The sequence below is a fragment of the Panthera onca genome, chromosome D3, assembly GCF_046562875.1.
Source record: "Panthera onca isolate mPanOnc1 chromosome D3, mPanOnc1 haplotype 2, whole genome shotgun sequence".
NCBI lineage: Eukaryota > Metazoa > Chordata > Mammalia > Carnivora > Felidae > Panthera > Panthera onca.
In genome coordinates, this window is record NC_138350.1 from 17,249,506 (window position 1) to 17,273,145 (window position 23,640).

The 23,640-nt window shown below is 55.7% G+C and overlaps 1 protein-coding gene across 1 annotated transcript; it reads left to right on the forward strand.

Moving 5' to 3' along the window:
* Nucleotides 1–27: 27 nt before the first annotated feature.
* On the forward strand, nucleotides 28–22,450 carry MVK (mevalonate kinase). Its single transcript, XM_060612519.3, has 11 exons — nucleotides 28–144; nucleotides 761–856; nucleotides 1,718–1,865; nucleotides 6,164–6,308; nucleotides 8,085–8,240; nucleotides 11,717–11,820; nucleotides 12,435–12,480; nucleotides 16,754–16,844; nucleotides 17,235–17,351; nucleotides 20,899–21,052; nucleotides 22,191–22,450. Exons 1-11 carry the CDS (start codon nucleotides 118–120, stop codon nucleotides 22,340–22,342), a joined length of 1,236 nt encoding a protein of 411 aa, XP_060468502.2. The 5' UTR covers nucleotides 28–117; the 3' UTR covers nucleotides 22,343–22,450.
* The last annotated feature ends 1,190 nt before the right edge of the window (nucleotides 22,451–23,640 follow it).

Consider the following 23,640-nt stretch of genomic DNA (forward strand, 5'->3'; position numbering starts at 1 on the left):
GGTTAGTGAGCTCGAATCTGAAGGGATTTGGAGCTTTGGGCAAGCAGTAGGTCTCCCGGTTCCGAGCCTCACTTTCCCCCGCTAAGAAACGGGGATCACGATGGCACTTAGCTCATAATGCGGCTCAGGTCTTATCATATGGAGGTAATTGAGGCCTTAAATGGATGGTAATTTTTTATTATTTCTAGAAAATCTAAAATGCGCACACCTGTAGACCCAGCAAGTCACTTCCTAGGACTCTGTGTTGTAGAGATCCTCGGTTAAGTGTGCATGCAGGAAGGGGCTTGACATCTGTTTTCTGCAGCCTACAATTTATAGTCGTGACGTATTGGAAACAGCCTAAAAGTCCAGGAAGGCTTTCCTTCTACTCCATGATTTCATTTAAATTTCTAGCCTCAATAGTAGTAGTAATTAAAGCTGGGACCCACGCTGCCAAGTGGTCCTCTTGTATTATTTAACTTAAGCTTTCCAAAACCCATTGAGGTAAGTGCAGTTCTTGTCCGAATATAACATAGGACGGAACCAAGGTTTTTAGCCATTTGAGTGAGTTAGAGACAGTGACCTCACTGGGGAGCGGAAGAGCTGGGATTTGAACCCAGGTCTTTCTGATGTGCCTAGTGGACTGCGCAGTCTTTGGGGCACATAGGAAGTGCTGGATGGTAGCTGCCTTTTTCGTTAGAATGATGAGTTTGAACTGGGTATTCTCTAATATCTCTGAGATCTGGGGATGTCTCATCCTCTCTCTGGCTTTTTCTTTCAGGATTCCCAGGAGCTAGCTATGTTGTCAGAAGTCCTGCTGGTGTCTGCTCCGGGGAAAGTCATTCTTCATGGAGAGCATGCTGTGGTCCACGGCAAAGTAAAGGCCCCCAGAGTCTTTGAGAATTGGGCACCTCTTCTCCCTGACCCTAATCTTAAACTGAAAAGAAGTCTTGAGGCATAGCCTAGGGGTATCTAAGAGAGGAGGTCAGTTTTTCCCCAGCGACGCAGGGAAAAGACAGGGCTTACCCCCACTGAAGGGTTCCTCTGGCCTCAGTAAGGTAGCACAAAGCTGAAAGGTAAAGCTGTGCAGGTGGAATGAGGCGACCTGGAAAGTGGGCTTCGGTGGAGAAGAAGAGGAGTGGGAGCACTGAGCCCTGGGGCACCCCGACATTCAGAAATGGGGAAAATGAGTAGGATCCAGCAGATGAGTCTGAAACATGCATTGTCTCATTTAAGTCTGAGGACTGCCCTCCGAGGTTAAACTTTTATTATCCTATTTTGCAGATGTGGAAGCTGAGGCTTAGGAGAGGATTGGTCGCTTGACCAAGGTCCCGTACACCTGGGTAGAACCGGGAATGAACCTCCGTCTGTCTGAACCCACAGCTCATGCTTTCTCCATTCCGTCATTCTTCATGTTCTTAACTTACATTTATTTGGATGACATGGTGATGATGGGGAAGCCATTCCTTGGTGTGGAGGACCTCTGAAGTTTTGCATGGAGAGGGCAAACAGAAGTTGATGCTAACTCCTAATTGATTGGTAGTGCCGGTGCCACCTAGTGGGAGAGCATGCCAAGGTTGATCGGCAGTGTCTGCCAAGGGCATGAGTGGGCGTGCCCTGCGTGCCAGTATTTGCTGTCTCTCCTCAGCACATTGACACTGAGCCCTGTTTCTAAGACTGGAGCCATACTCTTTGCCACCCATGCTCAGGCTCATTGCTTTTGCCCTTTATCCTACAGGTAGCGTTGGCGGTGGCCGTGAACTTAAGAACATTCCTCCGGCTTCAGCCCTACAGCAATGGGAAAGTGTGCCTCGACCTACCGAACATTGGCATCAAGCGGGTCTGGGATGTGGCCAGGCTTCAGCTACAGGACACGAGCTTTCTGGGTAAGTGCAGTGAGCAGGAACCAGGTGTGGGAAGAGCCGGGGTCCTGAACAGAGGGGAAACACATGGCTGGGTAGTTATTCCAGGCTATCCCTGAGGGGTCCGGAGACTAGCCACTCTGGGGGTGTTCTTTTTTCTCTTGAGCCATAAAATTAGCTTCACTTATTTATTTTATTTTTAATTTTTTAATGTTTATTTATTTTTGAGAGAGACAGAGAGTGTGAGTGGGGGAGGGGCAGAGAGAGAGGGAGACACAGAATCCGAAGGAGGCTCCAGGCTCCGAGCTTATCAGCGCAGAGCCCAATGCGGGCCTCGAACTCACGGACCGCGAGATCATGACCTGAGCCGAAATCGGACACCCAACCGACTGAGCCACCCAGGTGCCCCTTCTTATTTATTTTTTTAAATTCAAGAGCATAAAATGATGCACTGGATGTATGCGGGCTGTGGTGGACTGATCGTGAAGGCCTGTTGTTGGGTGAAAAAACAAAAGATGCAAACAGGATGTATCTGAGGGACGACCCGGATTAGGTATCAGCTGGTATGTAAGTGCATAGGAAAAAGACTAGGAAAATTTACTTCCGGTGATGGTTACATACCGCTGGGAGGGTCCTAAGGTCGGAGTGGACAAAATGAGCCTTTCTTCTGGAGGATGGTTTTGACAAAGAGAAGGTAGTGGCGTTTTGCATAATTGAAAATCATCAGGGGCGCCTGGGTGGCTCAGTCGTTTAAGTGCTGACTTCAACTCAGGTCATGATCTCCCGGTTCGTGGGTTCGAGCCCCGCCTTGGGCTCTGTGCTGCCAGCTCAGAGCCTGGAGCCTGCTTCAGATTCTGTGTCTCCCTCTCTCTCTGCCCCTCCCCTGCTCTGTCTCTATTCCTCTCTCTCTCAAAAATAAAATGAACATTTTTTTAAAGATCATTAAAAATAATAGGGCACCTTGGGGTGCCTGGGTGGCCCAGTTGTTTAAGCATCCAACTTCAGCTCAGGTCATGATCTCATGGTTCGTGGGTTCGAGCCCCACATCAGGCTCTGTGCTGACAGCTCAGAGCCTGGAGACTGCTTTGGATTCTGTGTCTCTCTCTCTCTCTCTCTGCCCCTCCCCTGCTCATGCTCTGTCTCTCTCCCTCTCTCTCTCTCTCTCAAAAATAAAAATGTTAAAAAAAAATTTTTTTTAAAGAAAATAATGGGGTACCTGGGTGGCTCAGTCGGGTAAGCATCTGACTATTGATTTCAGCTCAAGTCATGATCTCACAATTCATAGGATTGAGCTAACAGTGCTCGATGCTCTCTCTCCCTCTCTCTGCCTCTCTACTGCTTGCACATGCATGCTCTCTCTCTCTCAAGGTAAGTAAATAAACTTTTAAAAAATCATTAAAAATAAAAGTAGCATGGTTATTAATTGGAAAACAGAGTCAATATTAAACCACTGTGAGTTAAAAAAAAAAAATCTATTACTGACCTTTCAGCCAGCCCCTGTGACAACGGTGAGCATTTTGGTATTAATCCTTCTGGACTCTTTTCTGCAGGTGGATAGTTAGATTGAGAGAGGTAGGAGGATATCTGTTCCCTAACCAAAATCTGATCAGGCCATACAGACTTTCCAGAAATGTGTGGGTTTTACCCCCCCTTCAGGGTATCAGGCCTGATACCTTTCCATGCCAATAAATAAAGACCCCTGTGCTGATTTTCGATAATACTGTGAATGTTGTGTCCCCTCATAGGCAAGGTTTTTCATCAGCAGGGTCGCCTCCTGCACCAAACCTGGAGGGTGTTTTCTGTTCTCAGTTTGCTATCTCCTCGCTGGGCTGCTGCCCCATTGTCGGGTACAGTGTTTCTGAGCCAGAGTGGGGCCAGTGGGAGTCCTCCCAATGGTCTTTTCCTGCCTGCTCCCTGTCCCCTGTAACAATCAGTCCACAGCAAGCCACTCCCGGATACTGTAGGGGGTGAAGGAACAGGTGAAAACCCCCATTTTCCAGCCAGTCCTGCCTTGAGAACCCCTGGAGACGATTTTGTTGTTGTTTTTAACAATACAGACGGATTCCTGGCCCTGCCTCTCTCTTATTGAAAAGGGGTAGAGGTGGTAGGGGACCAGGTGTGTGTATTTTGAAAGAAATTCCCTGGGCGGCACCTGAGGGGCTGTGGGTTCGAGCCCTGCCATCAGGCTCTGTGCTGACAGCTCAGAGCCTGGAGCCTGCTTCGGATTCTGTCTCTCTCTCTCTCTCTGCCCTCCCCTGCTCGTGCTCTGTCTCTCTCTCTCCCTCTCTCTCTCTCAAACCGTCATGATCTCACGGTTCGTGGATTCGAACCCCACATCGGGCTCTGTGCTGACAGCCCGGAGCCTGGAGCCTGCTTCGGATTCTGTGTCTCCTGCTCTCTCTCTGCTACTTCTGTGCTCACGCTCTGTCTCTCTCTGTCTCTCTCAAAAATAAATAAACATTAAAAAAAAAAAAAAAGAAGGGAAAGAAAGAAAGAAATTCCCTGGGTGATTCTAGGGACACTGTCAGTTGAAAACAACTGCTACCTTGAAGCAGGCCTCGGAAAGCAGCCATCCAGAGCAGCGTGGGATTTGCCTTCTGTGGTGCCCGAGACCATCCCCCACCAGGCTCGCAATGTCCCCCGGGAGCTGGCTGCTGCTTTGGGGTGTCAGTAGCACTGATGGAAGCAGGCAGGTGTCTGGCCCACGTGCCAGACCCCCCCTGCCTGCCTGTGTGAACCTCAACAGGTCGCTCAAACCCCCTGAGCCTCCGTGGGCAGAGTCGTGTTGCCTGGGAAGGTTGCTGCAAGGATCCGGCAGGCCTGGAGGCGGGCGAGGGCTGGGACACTGAGTGTAGTCCGTGAGGGCGTGTGAGTTACTTCCCCAAGGAGAAAAAGGAGCAGGGTGCACGACGCGCGTTTTCTATTAGACTGCAGGGCCCCTCCATCTTTGTCTTTCAGTGTTCTTTGGTTGCCTCCCGATAGTTACAAACACAGTGAACATTTCACTGGGCATCTCCGTGGGTGCCAGGCACTGGGCTAGCGTGTTACATACATCAGCACTCTTAGAAGTCTCCAGCCTGCCCTGGAAGTAGGTGGCGGGATCCATCCCCATCATATGGAGGAGAAAATCGAGGTTCGGGGGTCGAGTGGCTCAGGTCGCACATCTTCGTCGGTGATGCAGAAAGGATTCAGACCCGGATCTCTCTCAACTCTCCAAACTCTTTTTTTTTTTTAATTTCTTTAAATGTTTATTTTTGAGAGAGAAAGAGGGCAACTGGGGGAGGGGCAAAGAGAGAGAGGGAGACACAGAATCCGAAGCAGGCTCCAGGCTCTGAGCTGTCAGCACAGAGCCCGACACGGGGCCGGAACCCACGAACTACAAGATCATGACCTGAGCTCAAGTCAGAGGCTTAACCGAGTGAGCCACCCAGGTGCCCCACTCTCCAACCACTTTAACAAGTTATTCCATTTCCTTCACCGAGCTCTGAAATGTCTGCGCCCTCAGTAACACTGCCCGTTGGCTGAGCTGCCTTTAATGTATTATTATTTCAGTTAGCCCACAGCCCTTTTAATGAGTGCCTCACCCTAAAGTTTCCTAACACAGGCACACCAAGCTCCTTTTTCTGTTTACTTTAAAATTTGACCTGTGACTCAGGGAGTGGTTTGTCAAGGTAAGCCGGTCAGGCTTAGGCTCTCGGAGGAAAGTGGCACAGCCCCCCCACACACGGGAGAGAAACTGCTATCTGGCCTCTCTCGGCTGCCCAAGCAAACCTCAGCACTTCACGTTCTCTGGTTTTGAGCGTCCTGTCCTCACAGGTTATGTTTCGGGAGAGGGACACGTTTGGGGAATAATTTAATACTGCCCGTGGTTTGGGTTTTGTTCTGTGGAGGTCAAAGCCAGACCTCTGAGAGATCGAGCTAGCATTCGCCTTGTGTGTGTATGCATGTTTCAAAAACTACGGTTAATTGAACACTTCCTGTATGCCAGGAACCGCGCTAAGGGTCTCCTGTACCTTATTTAAGTTTATCTTGGAGGAGGTCCTGTCATGATCTCATTTACCAAGGAAGGAGACTAAGGATCAGAGACGTTGAGTCACACACTCAAGGCCATAAAGCCAGCATATGGTACAGTCGGGACCCAAACTCAAGTCCACCTGCCCGCAAAACCTGAAGGCTGGTGGTGGTCTCGGCCCTGGTGCTCGGACCGTGACTCCGTGTCTGTCAGATTCTGATTCTCGTGACCCGCTGGGTCCTCTGCGTGCTGTTGTCTGTAAAAGCACCTGAGGCCCTCTCACCCAGCCACGTGTGCTTGTTTGCGACAGAGCAAGGTGACGCCTCGGCACCCACCGCGGAGCTAGTGGAGAAGCTGGAGGAGGTGGCAGCCTTCCCCAAGGACTGTGCCGACCCCGCGCGTGCGGCCGTGCTGGCCTTCCTTTACTTGTACCTGTGCATCTGCCGGAAGCAGAGGTGCGTGCGTGGTCCGGGGAGGGAGCCCTGCTTCAGCCCGCCCGGGGCAGCGGGCAAGGGTTTCTGTAGCTTTGGCTACCGCAGAGCACAGGGGCTTTCTTCCGGGGTTCCGGTGACCATGGCCATTTGCCATCGCCGCATGCACCAGGTGCCAGGCTGGACCCTCGATGGACGGTCTGCTTTTAACATTCCTAGGAAGCTCTGAGAGGGGTGCCCTCATTTGGCCCAGGAATGAAACTCAGAAACACACTGAGGGCCGGGCTGGGGAATCAGCCCCGCTGACTTGGGTTCTGACACTTACGTTCTCAACCCCCCACTGCCTCCTCTGGCCTCTTGGATTCAGCAGACCCGAAGCCGGACTCCCGAACCACGTGGCTTCTCCTGCGCTGTGTCCACAGAGGCACCCCTGCTGCTCGTCCCGCAGACTCCAGGGAAACTCTGTGATCAGCAAAGTGACACCTGTGTCCGTCTCACCCCTGAAGATAGGATTTGGGTTATTTGCCCTCAGGGAGGCCAGCTCACCACTGAGGCCACGTCACGTGGTCATGGAGAGTCAGATGGCGTTGGTTCGCACCCCACGGCGGCCACTTACTGGCTTACTTGAGGTTCTTACCCTTCCTGGTCCTCAGTGTCCTCATCTGTAAAATGGGGGTAGTAATAATACCTACCTCGTAGGCTTCTTGGGAGGTTAAATGAGTTTATTTATTTAAAGCGCTTGACTCAGAGCCTGGCACGTAGCTTGAGAAACGTTAGCTGTTATTATTTTCCTCTGAAAACTATTGGAGGATTGAAAATACGATATATGAAATGGGCCTAGCTCTGTAACTAGCCCACGGTGAGTTTCAGTATAATTATTTTCTGTTTCAAACCCAAAGGGAAAGCCTCAGGGGGCAGCTCGTCACTCATACAGCAGACGCTGGGGGCCAGTCACGGTGCAGAGGGCCCATTCATAAACGCCTCCACTCTTGCTGTCCGCGTGGGATTTTCAACTTAAGTGGGGCACGTCCCCTTCGGGGAAGGGGTGCAGATTTCAGAATCTGATCTGAGCGGGGTGGGCATGTGTAGTTTGAAAAGGCAGCTTCGGCCTTATGGTTTTATATTTGGAAGACGGGAAAATTCCTTAATGGAAACCACAGGACACGAAATTTGACAGTCCTTGCTTGGGGGAAATACACAGAAGATACAGTGATTCGGAACTTTCCAGTGGTAGAAAACAGGCCCGTGTTACACACAGCGGGGCACTGCTGGCCGGTAGGAAGGAGGAGGGTCCCGTGAGCACACAGCACGCCAACATGAGGCAGTGGTGGAGAAAGGCTACGTAGTGGAGATCGTCAAGGGGAGCTAGGAATGGGTTCTGTGGGTGGCCAGCGGGAGCTTCACGGTGGCAGTGACATTTGAGAAGGGTTTTGCAGGATGGCTAGGAGTTTCCCTGGGGGCTAAAGAGGTGCAGAGCTATCCCAGGCAGGGATACAGAGAGAGCGGGGCCACGAAAGAGCCTGTGCAGGGAACAGGAAGGAGTTTAGAGAAATGGTTGGTGGCTCGGGAGGGAACGGTGTGTTCAGGAGGGAGGTGGTTCTGGTATTTATTACCAAGTTGTCTGCTTCACCACGACTTCCTACAATCCCGGAGGGCTGCTTTTGGGGTCGGGAAACGTCCGCGAGTCCAGAAACCTGGCCAGAGGCTCGGAGTCAGGCCCTGCCCACGTCCAGTCCTGGGCGACGTCGGCACCTCGCCACCCTTCAGGAGAGTCATGCCCTGCACCCCACTGTGTTTCAGGACCCTGCCCAGCCTGGACATCAGGGTGTGGTCCGAGCTGCCCACTGGGGCCGGCCTGGGCTCCAGTGCCGCCTACTCAGTGTGTGTGGCCTCCGCTCTCCTGACCGCGTGCGAGGAGATCCCAAACCCGCTGAAGGACGGCGAGCCTGCCAGCAGGTAATCGCGGCCCTTGCCCTCGTCATTGTCCTTCGCGGGCACCACGACCCCGGCGTGGGTTCTCTCCCTGAGGACTCCCCGCCACCCTGTGAGGCGAGAGGTGTCTGCAGCCAACGCGGGCGGTCTGAATCCAGAGCCTGACCTCTCTGCCCTTCCCCTACCCTCACCTCTACCTTGCCTCTTTGGGGTTCGAGTGCCCGTGATATGGTAGAAAGAACCTGAGCCCGGATGTAGGGAGCCGTTGGGCCCACTTCTGCCATTGTCTCACTGCGGGACCGCGGCCGTGCTGCTGCGCCCCTCAGGGCCTCGGTGTCCTCTGTAAAAAGCTGATGAGAGCATTAAGGACAGTATTGCTGGGTCTTACGAGACAGTTATGCAAAAAAAAAAAAAAGTGTAACATGTCAAGACATAAACACAGGAGGAGTATTTTTTTTTATTTCTTATTGAAAAAATTTTCTTTTTAATGTATATTTTTGAGGCAGAGAGAGACGGAGTATGAGCGGGAGAGGGACAGAGAGAGAGGGAGACACAGGATCGGAAGCAGGCTCCAGGCCCTGAGCTGTCAGCACAGAGCCCGACGTGGGGCTCGGACCCACGAACCGTGAGATCATGACCTGAGCTGAAGTCGGACGCTCAGCCAACTGAGCCGCCCAGGCGCCCCAGGGGAGTATCTATTATTATTAAGGCATTTCCCTTCTTAGGAGCCCTTGACCTCGTTCCACGGAGGGAGCATTGCCTCTGCAGTTCTCGCGGAGTCAGCGAGGCTCGTCAGGACAGTGTCCCTGGCAGCCGTTTCTGCCACTTGGGGGCTGCATCTGGAGAAACTACAGTCCGTCCTGGGCCCACACAGCGCAGGGGAGCCCTCCCACCGGGGCCTGGGGTCCCAACCGTGTGTGGTGTCGGGCGGACCGCCGGCCTTGTCTGTCTCCCGGTGTAGCCGGCAGAAGAGGCTGCTTACGCGGTGCTGGTGCACGGTGGGCGTGGCTGCGTGTTTCCTCCCAGAGCACCGCTCCTCTACCCTCCACGCCCGCTGCAGGGGCACAGAGCGGACACACTGCACTAGCCTGCAGCCTCGGACGTTTGTCCTCTTCCAGAGCTTGGCTTTGAATCGAGGCTTTCTCCCTCTGCCCTGGAAAGGCAGTGGTTTTTCCCGCAGCCCAGGCCCCCCTGGCTGCCCTGTCACGGCCAATGATTTCTCTTCTGAGACACGGAGGTTAAAATACGGCTGGATTCAGACTGAGCCCCAAGGTCCCTTTGATCCTCGTGGCCACAGTGGATCTGCGGGCTCGTGATGTGATGTGTCTGTCAGCACTCCTGAGACTCGCTCTGGATGGTTCCTGTGGGTGGAGAGGAGTAGGAGGGGTGGGGTGGAGGCGGCTTTTGTCAGGGGAAGAATCCGGTAGGTGATGAGAGGCGCACCTGGAGGTAACACAAGGTGATGGTTTTCAGGGATTTCAGTGAGGTGTGCCTGCTAACTTGCTGCAGGGCGTGGGGCCACCCCCTCTTCTCCTCTGGGCTCTGTTTCCTCATCTGGAAGTGAGGGGCTGCACCTGACAGTCCCTCAGGGGGCCCTCCAGCCTTGACGTTTGGTGCTTCTGTGATAAGATGGTGCTCGTTACTATGTGCTAATCACTGATTATAACCTAGATCAGTGAAGGCCTGCTTACCCTGGGTCCCTTAAACAGACTCGTGTATATGGGCCAACAGACCAGCTCTGCCTTTCAAAAGGCATGGGTGAGGGTCCCTGGCTGGCTCAGGCAGTGGAGTGTGTGACTTTTGATCTCAGGGTCATGAGTTTGAGCCCCACATTGGGTGTGGAGCCTACTTAAAACTTTTTAAAAAAATTTAATTTTCGGGGTGCTTGGGTGGCTGAGTCAATTAAGTGTCCGACTTCAGCTCAAGTCATGATCTCACAGTTCGTGAGTCTGAGCCCCGCATCGGGCTCTGTGCTGACAGCTCAGAGCCTGGAGCCCGTTTCAGATTCTGTGTCTCCCTCTCTCTCTGCCCCTCCCCCACTCATGCTCTGTCTCTAAGAGATAAATAAACATTAAAAGTTTTTTTTAAATAATAAAGTTTTGAAGAAATATCAAAAAGAGAGAGGGAAGGAAGTGTTTTTCACATAACAAAAGAGAATAGCCGTAAGAAATGTTAACATACAATGAGGAAACAATACACAACAGAAATTATTTCTGATAATCTTCTGGAATAGGATCATTCTTGATTTAGAAGCGTGAAAACTGTGCAGGGGCGCCTGGGTGGCTCAGTCGGTTAAGCGTCCGATTTTAGCTCAAGTCATGATCTCACAGTTAGTTCATTGGTTCAAGCCCCGCATTGGGCTCTGTGCTGACAGCTCAGAGCCTGGAGCCCGTTTTGGATTCTGTGTCTCCCTCTCTCTCTGCCCCTCCCCTGCTCATGCTCTGTCTCTTTCTATCTCAAAAATAAACATTAAAAAATTTTTAATTAATTTTCAAAAGGCATGGGTGACTCGTATATGTGTGTGTGCATAAGTGTGTGTGTGTGTATACGTGTGTGTGTGCGTGCACGTGCGTGTGCTCTTTCTCACGCTGATTCCTTAACATTCAGGTCTCCCGCCACCCCTGAAGGCCCAGTCATTCCTTCCTAGGACTTTTGGTGAGAGCAGGCCCCACCCCTGCCCAGCATTTCTAAATCAGACAGAGCTGGAATCAGACCGGAATCCGGTCTCCTGTGAAGACTGGGTTGGAAATCTGAGCCCCCGGAGGATGAGCAGTGCACAGGGTGGGAAGAAGATTCACCTTTGCGGAGAGGGCCAGGTCCCGGGCTGGGTCCAGCTGCCCCCTCTCTGTCTCGCACGCTTGCCTTTCGGTTCCTGGAAAGGTCTGGCTCTTGTACAGTTGCAGGTGCTGTGCAGCCCTGGTCTGGAATGCTCTCCCCACACATTCTGGCCTTGCTGACCGCGCCCTTGTCCCTCAGGCCCTCTCCCTTTCCGGATGGGGTACAGGCCATCCAGCCTGCACTGCCCCTCCTGGGGGTTGTAGTTAAATATCGATTGCTTTTGGCGTCCCCTCTCCATGAGACGCCAAGCCTCAGGCGGCTGGGGGCCGTGTCTCGTTCGTTCCCTACCGTGAGCTTAGCGACAGGCACACAGTAGATGCTCAGTAAATATCGGACAAACGAGTACGTCCTGTTGGCGCCATAAAGCTCGGTAGTTGAGAACCTGGGCTCCAGTCAACTGATGTGGTTCTGATGTAGCGGTGCACAGCACGGGGATCTACTTGACCCACCTGTGCCTCAGTTTCCTCTTCCGTAGGAGAGGGGATAGTAATTGTACTGTCCCTGTAGGGTTTTCATGGGGATTGCAGGAGATGGCTCTGCAGCTGGAGAGGTTCTAGACTATTCTCCTGTTCCTGGCTCGTGTGGTCCCGCCCCTTGCTGCCTCAGCGGCCCTTGCCGCCCCTCTCCACCGAGGTACAGACGGACTTGTGTGTCTTCTTCAGGTGGACAGTGGAGGACTTGGAATTAATTAACAAGTGGGCCTTCCAGGGGGAGAGAGTGATTCACGGGAACCCCTCCGGAGTAGACAATGCTGTCAGTGTTTGGGGTAGGTGCGGCCGCAGGCCAGTTTTCTGTGTTTGTATTATTTTATAAATTCCTGTGACCATTGTAGACGCTCAGGCTTTGTTGGGTTGGATGAATGAAATCAGTGGCTTCCGAGGAAAACAGTGTTTTCCTGCTTGGGGGTGAGGGAGGGGAGAAATTCCAGGGTCCTGCCTCACACCTGCTGAATCCAGACCTCTGGGGGTCCTGGGGGGGGGTCATGGCAGGGCCCGGGAAGCTACAGGTGCAGTGAGCTCCCCATGAGGGTTGCCACAGTACAGCTGCAGAGTCACGGCCGTAGCGCCTGGCAGTCACACGAGCTGCTGTGGGATCCTGGCTTCCCGGACCCGGCCACGGTCCTGGGCCCACCTTCACCACGTGGCCTGTGGCACGAGGCCGGGCAGCCTGGAGGGAGGGCGAGCTCCCTGGCGGAGCGCGGAGTGCCTTTGTGCCCTCCCGGGACCTTTTGTGACCGAAGCTGGCACGACTAGTTAACAAGGGTTTAACCTGTTCCCCGGATGGGGCAGAACTCTTACCCACTCAAGCCCAGCTCCTCTCCCAAGGGGCAGACACACACAGCTTTTCCCATAGCTCTGACCCGCTGCTTTTTCTCTTTAGGGGGAGCACTCCGATACCAGCAAGGAAAGATTTCGCTCCTAAAGAGGTAATTCTGGGGTAGGGCAGCCCCTCCCGGCATGGCTGCCTCATCGCGTCGTCGATTGGGGGAGGGGGGGGCTCTGTCTCGTTGTGCGGTAACATGCGGGGCAGCATCTCTGGCTTTTTTTGTTGTTGTTGTTGTTTATTTTTGAGAAGGGGGAGGGGCAGAGAGCAAAAGAGAGAATCGTGGCAGGATAGAGGATCGGAAGCGGGCTCTGTACTGACAGCAGACAGCCCGAAGTGGGGCTCGAACTCATGAACTGCAAGATCATGACCTGAACCGAAGTCAGACACTTAACTGACTGAGCCCCCCAGGCACCCCTGGCTTTCTTTCCCCTCCCCTGTGAGGCCCTCCCAGGCCGTGGGCCATGAGGACACCCTGTTCTTGCCTTCTGTACCGCAGCTCTTAAATTGCCAAGAGATTAGAGGGAGAAGTCATGCGTGGCCGTGCCATTCACCTTCCAGAGAGCGGCTGCTCCCCCAGACCCCTGGGTCGTCGTTCATTTCATTCATTCGATAGTGTATGCATTTAGCAAATGAGAATTGATATCTTCCTGTGTTCCCGAGGACACTGTACTAGGGTCTAGGGATGTAAAAATGAGTCTGGGACACAATTTTGGTGGCGGGGCAGGGTGGGAGGAGAGTGGGGGCAGGTGGGGGGGGCCAGCAGACACGCACACAAAGCCACTGCAGGTGAACATGAGGGTTGCCACAGTCGGGCACTCGAGGCAGAGCCAGGGCTCAGGCTCGTGAGAGGCTTCCAGCAGGGGTGACATTTGAGAACTTCTCAGCCCGTTTCCCAGGTTCCCTTACCCCCTCCCTCGGGAGCAATCGGAACTACAAACATGCACGTTAAAATAGAGCATGCTGTGTTCTCTTTGGACTCAGAGTGGAAATGTCCTGTGCGGGCAGCGACTCTCAGGGTGAGCAGGTGGCAGTTCCTTGAGCCCTCGATGGAGTCAGGTGGTGTCCCAGGGCACTTTGCCACCCAGGCGGGCCTTTCCATGGTGATGAGGGCGGTCCTCACGGCCCACGGGCAGCAAGTCCCGGCCCACTGCCCTCACCAGCTGGGCCACGCCAAGTGGCCCTCGCCAGCTGGGCCAAGGAGTGGCTCCTTGACCTGGCGTGATGTGCCGCGTCACTTCCACCTGCACCTCCGGGAACTTTCTGCCCCAGTTCTCTTGGCTTCCAGGAGCCACGCCTGCCTTTCCGAGGTTCTGCGTTAGGGTCTCTCAGCCTTGGCACCATTGACGTAGTGGACCGGACGATTCTTTATAGTGCGGGCGCTGCCCTGTGCGGCATGGTTGGCATATTTAGCGGCATCCCCGCGCTTTACCCACTAGATGCCGGTAGCGCCTCCCCTGTCTCCCAGTTGCGACAGCCAAAAATGTCTCCAGACATTGCCAGTGTCCCCCGGAGGGCAGAATCCCCCTGGGTGACAGCCTTCACTCTGCACAGAGGAGGAAGCGGGGCCGTTTAGGAAAGTGGAACCAGCTTGCTCCGGCTGCTGTGCAGTCAGGGCAGTGGGGCCTGGGGCCCAGGCGGGGCCGGCTCTGCCACGTAGACTGACTCCCCGTGCGGTGACATCAGGAGTCCCCGCTGGACTCTGAGGTACCGGACGCAGGCCTGCCCGCGGGGCTCAGCCCACCGGAGGAGGCAGGCACGGCTGTGATCCTCGGCACGAAGATACCCAGAGGATGATATGAATGCCCTGAAGCTGCCACGGATAGCAGCGAGGGGTGTCATAAGTTGGACGACAGATCTGGGCGTCACAGGGGGCGGTGACGTCTCATTCAGTGTTTCCTGAGGGCTAGTTATATCCTAAGCACCGACTGGGCCCCAGCTAACGTGGTGGTGTGGGCACGTGTACGTTCTACTGGAGGGAAATGAGGGGATGAGTGAGGAGGCAGGAGGGGGGCCCGAGGCATAGCCGGTGGCCAGCTGGTCGTGGCGTGGCGGACAGAGGCTCTGGGGTCTGCGGGCCCAGCTCTGCCACTTTCAAGCTGGGTGCTCTTTTTTGTTTTGTTTTATTTATTTTTAATATATGTTTATTCTTAAGGGAGAGAGAGAGAGAGAGAGAGAGAGGGAGAGAGAGAATGAATGGGGGAGGGGGGAAGCAGGAGGGAGACACAGAATCCAAAGCAGGCTCCGGGCTCCGAGCTGTCAGCACAGAGCCGGGTGCGGGGCCTGAACTCAAAGCCACGAGATCACGGCCTGAGCTGAAGTCGGACGCCCAACCGACTGAGCTGCCCAGGCGCCCCACTGAGCCGGGTGCTCTTGAGTGAGTCGCTCTTCCTGAGGCACACGCCTCCTCGTTTATATAACGAGGATCCTGAGCCCAGAATCAGAAACGGCATCTGTAGAGTGCTTTGCTCTCTGCTGAGATCAAACTTAATGCCACAGAGACTGAGCAACTACCATGTGCTGGGTGTTGGGGCCTCAGTGGGGAACAAAAAGTCCCGCCTTCACGGAACTCACACTTTGTTGGGAGGAGACAACCAATGAACAGATGGTTCCACGAGAGCATGTCAGGCTGTTGGATGGGATGATCCGGGGAGGCCCCCGATGAAACGACATCTGAGCAGAGACCTGAATGGAACACGAGAGTGAGGTGGGTCCCTGGCGGAGGAAATGCAAGTGCAAAGGCCCTGAGGCAGGAATGTGCCTGGCGTGCTGAGCTGCAGCTACAGGGCCAGGATGGCTGAGAGGAGCGAGCACCCAGGGAGGGCGGGGGTGAGATAAGATTGAGGGGTTAGCCGTGCCTAGCACGCACAAGCACTCGCGGAGCACAGCCTGGGTGGTCTCTAGATGCCCGCAGAGCCTGGGGTTTTAGTGGGGCCGGCAGCGCTAGGAGCCGCCTGTTCGCAGAGGACTTGTCTAAGGAAGATGAAGACACAGTGTTCCAACTCCTCCCGCCCCGACGGATGGGAACACAGAGCAAATCGACCTTCACTGCTGGCTGCGGGGCGCCACGGCGAGCAGATGGCTGATTCTCTGAGAAGCCGGGAGGCCAGACTCCATATTAATCCCGCCAGTGGCTTCAAGAGGAACCCTTTCCCCCCAAACCACGCATGGTGCTTCTCTATTAAAAAAAAATGCATTGTTTGCAAAGTGGATCAAGATGCGGCCTCCCAGAACGCTGCCCTTTTGAGAAACGGCTTGTCTTTAAGGGGAAAAGAAAAGGCAAATAGAATGTTCATCTTTTGTAAAGTTAAAAAAAAAAAAAAAAAAAAAGAGCCGGCCTCCAAGGCTGGGAATCGATATTAATTTCATGGGCTTATGGGCGGTGAGATCAAGCAGGTTTCTGGCAGCCTTTTCCAGCCCTATTGGATTTTACAGTCTCGAGTTGTGAAAAGAAAAACGAATAAAGGTATCAAGGGGTCTGCCTGTCTCCAGCTGTCTTGGGGCAGAGCTCATCCAAATACTCAGTCCCCGGCCCGTGGTGCTCTGAAAGGCAGCTTGGGATGACAAGAATTGGGGCCTTAAGTCCCCAGGGACAGCTAGGCATAGGACGGTTGCGATCGTGACTTTAGGAGGTAGCCTAAAGCTCAGAAGGTAGGTGAGGGCAGCTCACTGTGGCCGTCCTGGGGCCTCTGTTCTCTCACCTGGGACAGCCAAGCAGGGACGAAGGACTCCCTCTGACCATATCTGGCTTTGGGCCATGGCGGCTGGTCTGGGAGCCATCAAGGCAGGGCAGGGATGGGCTCAGCCTGCGGGGAACCTGCCTGCCACCCAAGTCTGCCCTCCTCCCCTTCACCCCACTGTTCACCATACCAGCTCCCCTGGGTGCCTTCCTACCCTGTGTGCACCCCTTCTGCGTGATCCGTCCTAGGTCCCGTTGCTTTTCTTCCACTCCGGCAGCCTGGGGTGGCCCACACAACAGAACCTTCACCCCCTCTTGTACTGTTGGCCATAGTGCCTTTGAACTCATCCAACTCAGTGAACCCGGCGTGCTCAGCCAGCTGCAGGCGAAGCCAGGCCCCCTCACATGTGCCCAGCACATGGTAGGTGCCCAGTTGAAGTCAAGTGGGTGAGTGACGAGCCAAAGGAAAGTGTCCCGACTGCCCAGGGCCTGGAGCGGAGACGCATCCATGATTGGCGGCAGGAGCACCCCCCCCCCCCCCGCCGCTCCTCTCGCTCTCCCCCTCCAGCCCACTGAGGTCCCCTTTTCTGGGCCTCCGCTTCCTCCTGTGTCAGGGTCGGGTGATGTTTCGGAGTGCCCCCGGCCCTGATGCAGCTCCTCCGTCCCGAGCTCACCATGGACCCTCTTCACCCCGCAGGCCGCCGGCTCTGAAGATCCTGCTGACCAACACCAAGGTCCCTCGCAGCACCAAGGCTCTCGTGGCCAGCGTCAGGAGCAGGCTGCTTAAGGTGCTTTGTGTTCACTCGGGCGGGTTTCTGGCGGGGCCCCGACAGCCAGGTCTAGGGGCTCGAGCTCTCCCTCTGCCGCATGGGCTAGCGGAGGGGCAGGATGGGTGATGGGGACCGGGGGAGGCGATTTTGGGCAGACCAGGAGGTGCTGTGTGTCCATCCCAGCCGGGAGGCAGCACAGGGAGCGTCAGACACGCTGGCTTGGTGGCGAGAATCCCCCCGCTTCTGTGAGGGGGCCTGGGCAAGGCAGATCCCCGGCGGGAAGGAGAAGGGGTTTCCTCAGATGGTGGGAGCGGGCCGTGGGGACACCTCCCTCCTCCCGTGGCCGGGGCGGCTGTCTAGTGTCTGCCCTGCCCCAGGCCTCACGGCCCTTGCTTGCTCTCCCTCCAGTTCCCAGAGATCGTGGCGCCCCTGCTGACCTCCATAGATGCTATCTCCCTGGAGTGCGAGCGGATGCTGGGGGAGATGGTGGCTGCCCCCGCCCCGGAGCACTACCTGGTGCTGGAAGTAAGAGCCCGTCTGCAGGGTCCCCGGTCTCACCCACACCACTGCCTGAGGCAGGGGCTCCCCCTCTGCGCTTACAGTCCCCCGAGCTGAAACCTGGGGGCCGGGCCCAGGCCTGGGGTCCCGTGTATGCCAAGGCCAGCGAGCGTGCCTTCTTCTTACGCCTTTCCCCAGCTGATTCAGAGCCGCGGAGAGAGTATGTCGAAAGCACAGAGGGCAGTGCCTGGCGCGTGCTAAGTGCGACGGGCCAGGTTTGGGTTCACACACGTAAGGCGCGGTGGGATATTGCTGACCCCATCTTCCAGAGGTCCAGGAGCCATTTCCTGCACAGCCATCCCTTTCCCGTTATGTTTGCTCGCTGCATTTGTGTCCTTTGGTGACTGTTTATCACCGGCGTGCTTTGGCTCACACGTATTCTAACAACATGGTTCTTTCTTCCCTGTGACCCGAGCCGCTACCCTTTGCATAATTCCAGTGTAGAGGCGGAGGCCTCACGCCCTGGGTTTGATCAGATCCGGGTCTGAATCCCAGCTTCACCCCTGCTGGTCTCACTGGAGTGTCTTAAGAGTGCAAAGAGGCCCGGTAGGCGACAGGCAGTTACCATGCCTGATGAGCCACTGGCTCAGTAAGCCCGAGGGCCCAGGGTCATCCTCAGACACGGCCCGTGTGGCCTGGCAAATGTGGATCGACCTTAAAGAGCCACCTGGCTTCCCTTGGAGAATCAGAGGATCCGGCAGGCCCGGGGGTGGTGAGGCTCGGTAGCAACAGTCAGCTGGAGGTGCAGAAGAGGCCCCGGGAGGAGGCCCTGGGGTCTCCATTTGTCCATAGTCCCCACCTCTCCCTAAGCGTCACCTGCAGCTGCTGCGGTCCACCTGGTGCCTCTCTGTCCCGCGGGATGCATTCGAATCTGCAGCTCCTATAGTGAATGGAAGCAGCTACTAAACCAAGTCTCTTCACAAATGATTTCGCACTTGGTCTCTATAACCACCTCCCTGTGAAGTGGGTATATTGCCCCCGTTTTACAGGTCTGAATACTGAGGCCTCAAGAGCAACTTTCTGCAAGGTTCGCCAACTAGTGGGTGGCCGTGCCAGGTGTTAAACTGACTTATGGGTTTATCTCTTTAGCCAGCAGATCTGTAATGAGCACCCACCATGGGCCAGGGGCAGCGACCCGCTCTCGTTTCTGTGCTTTTGCTCCCATTTCCTTAGCTGTCTGCCTCCAGTCCCCCAGCCTTTGCCTTGCCGGCTTCAATTCCTTTCACGTAGAAAGGAGGGAACACAGTCCTCCTGAGCAGGAAATTAATAATGATAGAGTACTGCCTAAAATATACCCTGTTGAGCCCCCGGAGAATGCCACAGAACAGCACGTTGATTATACATTGTGTGTATTTTTGGCTGTGGCAGCCGCTGAAATGTGCAGCTCGCCTCCTGGACAGCTTTGTGCTCAAACCAGCGAGCTGTTCTCCTGTGTCACAACCTGTCATCTGATCCTTGACAGATTTTGGATCAGAATGTGACAGGTGTCTGAAACCTGCCTCGGCAACGTGACACCTGGCGCTCAGGCACAGAGAGCGGGCCCCCAGAACTTCTCCCTCGCATCCAGCCCCTGGGGCTGGGGAGAGGCACCCGGGGCCGCCACCGGGCCATCACGCCTGTCTGCTCGTTTGTCAGAAGTGCTGGGGTGTGTGAGGCGGGCTGCAGGGGAGGGCCGACCCGACCGCGCCCGAAGGACTCCCCTCCCCCACCCCCCCCACCCCGGCAGGAGGGCCAGGTGGGCCCGGCCGACAGCTCCGTGATTGGCAACCCTCGCAGCACACGCGCTGCCGGTTCCCCGGAGCAGAGCCGCGCACTCTCAAGCCCCGCGCCGCGAGAAGTAGGCGGCAGCAGGAATGCTGAGGGCGCTCGCTCTTGGAGGCGGGGTAGACGGGAGCTTCGCATCGGGCAGACCCGGTTTCCAGTGCTGGCTTGGTACCTTACCAGCCCAGTGACCTTAGGCAAGTCACCTTCCGCCCTACGGGGATAACTGTGCTAGGACCGCAAAAGTACTGATAGCAGCTGACTTCCACGGAGCCCTGATCTCAGGCCAGGTGTCATGTGAAAAACTCCGATTTCTTCCTCACTGCAGGGAGACAGATCCTCTTAGGATGCCAGTTTTACAAGCGGGGAAACTGAGGCACGGGGTGAGAGGCCTTGCCCAAGAACCTAGAAGTAGCAGAGCTGGGACTGAAACCCAGTCCCCTCCCCTTGATTCCAGATCCCACATCCTTTTTTTTTTTTTAATGTTTATTTATTTTGAGAGAGAGAGAATGCATGCGTGGGCGGTGGGGCAGAGAGAGAGAATCCCAAGCAGGCGCTGTCAGGATGGAGCCCAACGTGGGGCTTGCTTGATCTCACAAACCCTGAGATCAAGACCTGAGTCGAAATCCAGAGCCAGATGTTTAACAGACTGAGTCATCCAGGCACCTCCAGATCCCACATTCTTTAAAATTTTTTTAATGTTTTATTTATTTTTGAGAGAGAGCGAGCATGAGCGGGGGAGGGGCAGAGAAAGAAGGAGACACAGAATCCAAAGCGGGCTCCAGGCTCTGAGCTGTCAGCGCAGAGCCCGATGCAGAGCTCGAACCCACCCACTGTGAGATCATGATGTGAGCTGAAATCGGAGGCTGAACTGAGCCCCCCCGGGTGCTCTGCCCGATCTCACATTCTTCACTTGCCCGTGGCAGGGACCACAGGTGGGTGCTCGTTCTTAGAGCCCCAGCGTTTAGCACGGTGCCCGCCCAGACACTGATGGAGCAAATGAGATGTAAGTAGGGGTCCCTGGGCTGCGATCGCTATCAGTTTTCTTATCTCATCAACCTGCATCGTCGGAGCCTCAGAAGAGCAGGAGTTTTATGCAAATCAGAGAAACCAGAGAAACATTTAGCTCTTTCCCCCCACTTACGACCTTGTTTGAATAAGAAACCAGTTCTTATTCTGAAAATTGGTACCCGCGGCCGCTGTCGGATGGCGTATCGCTTCAGACTTGTGCAGATGATAGAAATCCATCTCAAGCAGGCTTTAGCAGGAAAGGAATTTATTGGCTCATAACTGGGAAGACCAGCAGGATCAAGCATAGCTGGATCCAGGGGCCAAAACAACCGAGTCTGAAATCTCTCCATCTTCCATGCACTCTCTGGCCGTGTGTAGGGCAGAGAGAACTCTGGCAGCTTCTGAAGTCAACCAGTTTTCGCAGCTCGAGGGCAGAGGCAGAGAAAACCCTGGGAAGGCGGCGGTTGGCCCAGCTTGGGTCATAGGTCCATCCCTGAGCAATCACCGTGGCCAGAGGCTTCTTTGGCCAGGCCTGGGACATGTGTTCCCCACCAGCTCCACCCCAGCCCCATGGGAAGTCTCGCGGGAAGGAGACGTTCTTTTACCAGCGGACAGGGACACGGTGCCGGCTTGCCTAAGCCATTTGGCTCTCCCAAACCGGCGACTGTCACACGCATGGGGTGGACACAGGACCTTGGCTTCAGGCCGGCCGAGTGGGAACAGACTGAACCTTCTCCCGCAGGAGCTCATCGACATGAACCAGCACCATCTGAACGCCCTCGGCGTGGGCCATGCCTCCCTAGACCAGCTGTGCCAGGTGACCATGGCCCATGGACTGCACAGCAAGCTCACTGGCGCGGGCGGTGGTGGCTGTGGCATCACGCTCCTCAGGCCAGGTACCGGGGAGCAGGCTGGGTAGGGTGGGTTGGCAGCCTGGGCTCGTACAAAGGTTCTACCTGGGCAGTTCCCTTGGGAGGAGGGAGAAGCTGGAGAACAGTCTCACCTCTGCCGTGGGGCCTCAGTCAAGTTAATTCACCACTCTGGGCCTTTGTTGCTGCATTGGTGGAACAAGGACGCTGATGGCTAGTTTATGATTGTTGTCTAGACGCAAGGAGAAAAGTGCCTTTAGAAAGCCTGGCACAGGGCTGGGCTGGGGGAGGGGCCGCCATTATGGCGGCTGTCCCCACCACCTCCTCACCTGCCAAGTCTCCCACAGGTTTGAGGAATAACCAGGACATTGTCGTCACCTGCTGTCACCTCTTGATGTGGCCAAGATGGGGACTGACCTTGCTACAAAACCGAGGGCTTTCTTCCCCCGCCACCCCCCCCGCCCCCCAGTGTCCGGGGAAAGAGCAAGGCCGGGTAACGGTACCCGGGGCCGGCTCGGTCACCACACCGCACCTGCCCTCGGGACCTGGCACTCAGTGCTCCCGCCTGCGCGGCCTTCCCTTTGCCCCCTGCTTCTGGTCTTTCTCTCCCCTCCTTTACCTTCTCCTCCTCCCTGTTTTTCTCCCACCATTGCCCACTGCTCTGTAGTAAGCCCACAGTGGCCCCAACCACCCCCTTCGCTCTCAGCGCGGCCCCAGACCTCAGGAAGTCACTGTGGCCTACAGCCGACTTTGACCATTGGCTCCTCGTTCACGGTCAGTGACGATGATGAGGGAGAACACTTCTGGGGCGTGTACCGTGTACCAGGCAGTGTACCCAGCGCCTTCCCTGCCTTTCCTCATGGAAGCCTCTCAGTAACCCTTGGGGAGTAGTAATCACTACTGGCCCCCTTTCCAAATGAGGAGACCGAGGTTCAGAGAAGGGAAGCCGCTTGTCTGGGGCCCCACGGCTGGTACGCGGTGGGGCCGGGGCCGTGTGACTCGGGGCCCGTGACTTTACCTGTTGCTCCGTGCCCACCGCTGCCCCCTCCCCCAGAGGGTGCAAGGCTCCACATTCCAACGGGAAGACCTGTCCCGGGCCTTTTCCTGAACAGCCTTGAAGGGAGCAGACGAGCGTGGGGTGACCTGCTGCCTTCCGTCTCCCCAGATCTGGAGCAGTCGGTGGTCGAGGCCGTGAAGCAGGCCCTGAGCAGCTGCGGCTTTGACTGCTGGGAAACCAGCATCGGTGCCCCTGGCATCTCTGTCCACTCGGCCGCCTCCCTGGACGCCCCCGTGCGGCAAGCCCTGGATGGCCTCTGAGAGGAGCCTGTGCCGCTGCAGCCCCACCACGAAGCCCCTTCCTGGATTATTCTGGGTGCCGGAGCCGGCCTCTGTGCTGGCCGGTGGGCCCCAGTCCCAGGGGCGCGACCTGGAACCTGCAGCGGACGGGGCCGCCCAGAAGACACGGTCTGCGTCCTGCATCCCCTTGAGCTGCCCAGGCGGTAGGGCCACGTGGGGGGCTCTGACATGTCCTCTGACATGTGGGGGGCTTCCCTCCTGTCCTCCCTGCAGCTCCCACACACCCATCCGCTTTGGGCCTCTGCCTTCTCCCCAGACCCCCTGCCCACTTGGTTGGACGCTCAGATGCGGGAGTGTGGTTCCTGAAGCGGTGCGCCTTCCCCCTCCTCCCTCTGCCTCTGCACTTCCACCTGTCTCTCAGGGCCCCACTCCTCCCACCTCCTCCGGGAAGCCTTCCCTGACCCCTGGCAGGGTGACCCTCACCCCCACCTTCCTCCCCTCGCACCTCCAGTCTGTTTGAACCACTCGGCACTTTGTGTGGCCTGCTCTTCTCTCCAGCTAGACTGTGGGCTCCCAAGGGGGTGTCCAGGTGGTGGCCTTCACCTTGTGACCTCCCATCACAGGACTGGCAGAGGGGAAATAAAAAGCTCTTGAGTAAACCAGTGCTTTACTCGGAGTCCAGAAAGAAGGAGGATACAGTCTTGTACAGTCTGCAGCCCGCCCATGCCTGCCTCCTCTGTCCCTGTCCCTTCTCCAGCCACTTGCCCCGTGGAGCTCTTGAGGTGGAGGAAAGAAGGGCTTTGGGTCACTTGGTTGTGTGTCTCGGGGACAGGGTGGGGTTTTCCTAGATGGCCCTGGTCGTTCAGAATGACCTACCTGCTTTTCCAGAAGGGGGATTTTAAGCTTCCTAGCACCTGGAGTCATGAGCAGTCACAAATTCACAGATTTTTGTTAGCCCTGGAAACAAAAACCAACCTGTAAATCCTGGAATCTTCCTTTTTTCTAAAGTTCACTGGGTGGGGAAAAAAGACGCGAGGGGTTTGTAGCCTAGTGCCTGGCACCTGCCTGGCCCTATTTGAACTTTATATTACCAGTCAGATATCCTTCTGAAATGGCAGAATCCATCAAAAAGCTCTTGTAGCTAGCACATTGCCAAGTATAGCTCCAGCAGCCGGGGACCTGCAGGGAGCACGCGGAAGGTGGGGGCTGGGCAGGGATTTCGCGACTTGGGCAAAATGGCCCTGCGCTTCTGCCCTTGGCCACTAGGGGGCAGCGGGTGCCTTTCCCAGGGTGTTCACGGGGAGGGTGAGTGGGAGCTG

Coding starts and splice junctions, on each gene's coding strand:
- MVK (XM_060612519.3), top strand. CDS start 118: ATGCGGCTCAGGTCTTATCATATGGAG. Junction 857..1,717: donor ATGCTGTGGTCCACGGCAAA/GTAAAGGCCCCC, acceptor TTTATCCTACAG/GTAGCGTTGGCGGTGGCCGT. Junction 21,053..22,190: donor CATCACGCTCCTCAGGCCAG/GTACCGGGGAGC, acceptor CCGTCTCCCCAG/ATCTGGAGCAGTCGGTGGTC.